The sequence below is a fragment of the Ceratotherium simum genome, chromosome X (genome assembly GCF_057802395.1).
Source record: "Ceratotherium simum simum isolate JZ-2026a chromosome X, ASM5780239v1, whole genome shotgun sequence".
NCBI lineage: Eukaryota > Metazoa > Chordata > Mammalia > Perissodactyla > Rhinocerotidae > Ceratotherium > Ceratotherium simum.
In genome coordinates this window covers 62,561,577-62,565,112 of record NC_141940.1, presented here as the reverse complement: position 1 = coordinate 62,565,112, position 3,536 = coordinate 62,561,577, and the positions used below count along the sequence as shown (strand labels likewise).

At 50.6% G+C, this 3,536-nt stretch overlaps 1 protein-coding gene across 1 annotated transcript; it reads left to right on the top strand.

The window, feature by feature from the left end:
• The first annotated feature begins 763 nt into the window (after nucleotides 1-763).
• Nucleotides 764-2,347, top strand: POU3F4 (POU class 3 homeobox 4). Its single transcript, XM_004436758.3, has one exon. It carries the CDS (start codon nucleotides 809-811, stop codon nucleotides 1,892-1,894), a length of 1,086 nt encoding a protein of 361 aa, XP_004436815.1. The 5' UTR covers nucleotides 764-808; the 3' UTR covers nucleotides 1,895-2,347.
• The last annotated feature ends 1,189 nt before the right edge of the window (nucleotides 2,348-3,536 follow it).

The following is a 3,536-nucleotide window of genomic DNA, read 5'->3' as shown; positions in this document are numbered from 1 at the left end:
AGTCTTCCAATTGACCAGCTGGATTTGGAGACAAACTTCAAAATAACTGAATTTTGCCAGTATCACATTAGATTTTACTTTCCCAGAATATTCCAGTTTTTCATGCCCTAAATCAAATTTTTCAGATGAAACTGGGCATCTCTTTCTTAGATGGTTTTTGACCTTGGTATCGAGTTTCTTATAAATGATCAAATGAAATAAATAAAACAAATCGAAATAGCTCTTATTGGAATTATGGGTTTCAGTCTTATAGATTTAGGGTCCTATCAAAGAACGCCAAATGAATCTCAGAAAAATCCCTATCCACTAAGATCTATATGACATTTAAACTGGTTATATTTTTTAATTTTTTTCTTAAGTTAATCTAAATAATATAAAAGGAGTTTTAAAACCAGTTTTCCGCCTCACCCCCATCCCCCCCAAATACACACACAAACACACATCCCTCTCAACCTTCCCCCTCCACTACAAACACTCGGGAAGTCGGAGGTTGGGGGGGGAGGGGGAAAGGGTTAACCAAATAAACTGCCGCCACTCAGCGCGAGGCAACCAATGGAGTCGAAAGATTGATTCACTTCCTGCTTGGGTCTCACTGAAACTCTCAAGCTTCGTTAGCCTAATTTGGAAAGCTAGCCCGGCCTGCCGCGCCGCCATTGGCCGAGCCCGCGGCTGGCCAGGACGAGACGCACTGCGATTGGCCGCGGCTAGTGCCGGTAACTAGCTCGGCTTTGGCTCCCCCGCACCATAGATGTCAAAGGCTGAAGCTGCTCCCTTTGCCACATTATAACTAGTAGGATCCTCACCGACCATGGCCACAGCTGCCTCGAATCCCTACAGCATTCTCAGTTCCAGCTCCCTGGTCCATGCGGACTCTGCAGGCATGCAGCAGGGGAGTCCTTTCCGAAATCCTCAGAAACTTCTCCAAAGTGATTACTTGCAAGGAGTTCCTAGCAATGGGCATCCCCTCGGGCATCACTGGGTGACCAGTCTGAGCGACGGAGGCCCGTGGTCCTCCACACTGGCCACCAGCCCCCTGGACCAGCAGGACGTGAAGCCTGGGCGCGAAGACCTACAGCTGGGAGCGATCATCCATCACCGCTCGCCGCACGTCGCCCACCACTCTCCGCATACTAACCACCCGAATGCCTGGGGAGCGAGCCCGGCTCCGAACCCGTCCATCACCTCGAGCGGCCAGCCCCTTAACGTGTACTCGCAGCCGGGCTTCACGGTGAGCGGCATGCTGGAGCACGGAGGCCTCACCCCACCGCCGGCCTCCGCCTCCGCACAGAGCCTACACCCAGTGCTCCGGGAGCCCCCAGACCACGGCGACCTAGGGTCACACCACTGCCAGGACCACTCGGACGAGGAGACACCAACGTCGGATGAGTTGGAACAGTTCGCCAAACAGTTCAAACAAAGAAGAATCAAGTTGGGCTTCACGCAGGCCGACGTGGGGCTGGCGCTGGGCACACTCTACGGCAATGTGTTCTCGCAGACCACCATCTGCAGGTTCGAGGCCTTGCAACTGAGCTTCAAGAACATGTGCAAGCTGAAGCCGCTGCTGAACAAGTGGCTGGAGGAGGCTGATTCGTCCACAGGGAGCCCGACCAGTATTGACAAGATCGCCGCGCAGGGCCGCAAGCGCAAGAAGCGAACCTCCATCGAGGTGAGTGTCAAGGGCGTACTGGAGACGCATTTCCTCAAGTGTCCCAAGCCTGCCGCACAAGAGATTTCCTCGCTGGCAGACAGCCTCCAGTTGGAGAAAGAAGTGGTACGTGTCTGGTTCTGTAATCGAAGACAGAAAGAGAAAAGAATGACTCCACCAGGGGATCAGCAACCTCATGAGGTTTATTCGCACGCTGTGAAAACAGACACGTCCTGCCACGATCTCTGACTGCAGGAAGCAAGGAAGCCGGCGGCCGCACTGGGAGCAGTGCGGATTTCTTTTTCTCTCCCACTCTCTTCCTTTCACTGCAGCTTTATTTTTGTATCTCTCTAGCTCTCTCTATAAGCTTTATATTTTTCTCTTTCTTCCTTTCTTTTCTTTCTTCCTTTTGTCCTTTCTTTCTTCCTTCCTTCCTTTCTTTTGTTTTTCTTCTTCTTCTTTTTTTTTTTTTTTTTAACAGGGGCTTCTAACATTAAGAAAGGAAACACATACTCACATACACATTTAGGCTTTTCAACGCTGATACACACTTGCATTAAACAGTCCAGAGGGGGACCTCATATCCCCTGCCGCCCTGGGCAACAGTTCCCTCCAACCTTTTCAGCTGATCAATACATATTGTTTACTTTGAGTAAGGTTTGTTTGGTTGCTCCTCTCTAGGAAGAGCAGAGTGGGGTGACGTGGGGGCGGGGTGGGGAGGGGGTGGGAAGACAGATGTGTGCCTCTGAATAACCTTTCAGCGCCTTGGTTATAGCAGCTGTATTTCAGGTGAAATCTGTTTTACAATAGACTAGTTTTGCATTTTTTAAAACTTCTATAGCGTTTCTAAATGTCTGCGGTGTTTTACTACAAGCTGTACACAATATTTGTGAGATAATTTGTATCTAATCGACCACTCCACATTATTATTGCTATTATTATTATTCCTTCATTGAGCTGATGGTTTTTTAATTACCTAGAAAACGGAGAGAAAGCTGGGAGGAGGAGGCGGAGAGATGCCTACCCATCTACACACCCCCTATCCCAAATCTGTAAGGAGAGGAGAGGATACAACGGAGAGAGTTGTTGATAATATTGGTGATTATATATATATATATATATATATATATATATATATATATATATATATATATAAATTTTTTTTCTGGGGGCAGAGTGCCTAGGATGGGCAGAATAGGCAAGCCGATTGGGTTTGCAAACTAGCGCGAAGTAGGAGGGGCGATTTCGAAGCTTTCTACACTCCCTCCTGGAACTGTGGAGCCTCCGCAGGCTTCCACATCGCAGATCCGGGTGTCCGAGAAGGATTCGGTGGCGGCGCCAGGCGAAAGAAGTCGGTTTGAGAGGGCTCCGCACCTACCGAGGTCCGGAATGCCTGCGCTCGGAGCTCCCCACGGGCCTCGCGCCTTGCCAGGCAGACCATCAGCGCGACCCCACCTCGGCCCTCCTAGGAGAAGGACTTTGCCTTCACACGCGATTGTTTTAGCTGGAGACGAGGACCCGGAGACGCTGGCGACAGACTGGGTCAGCGCCTCCCAGCTCGGCGAGGGGTGGCGAGGGGATGGTAGACAGGCGCTTTATGCTCTGGGCAGAACGACAGTGAAATGATTGGCAAAGGTCACAGGATTCTGGTCTAGCCGCGTACCACCTCCTCTCCCATGTATATGTCGCTGTCTCTGGGTGGGCTCATGGGGAGCCGTCTCTGCACCTCCGACAAGCACAGCTGGTAGAAGCCCATGGCGTAGACGAGCTAGCGAGCGAGCGCCCGGGTGGCTGGGTTCTGTTTTTTAATCTCTCTGTATGTATGTGTCTCTGTGCGTGTGTGCGTGCATACGGGTGTAAACGTGTGTGTGTATATAGCTGTATGTATTGT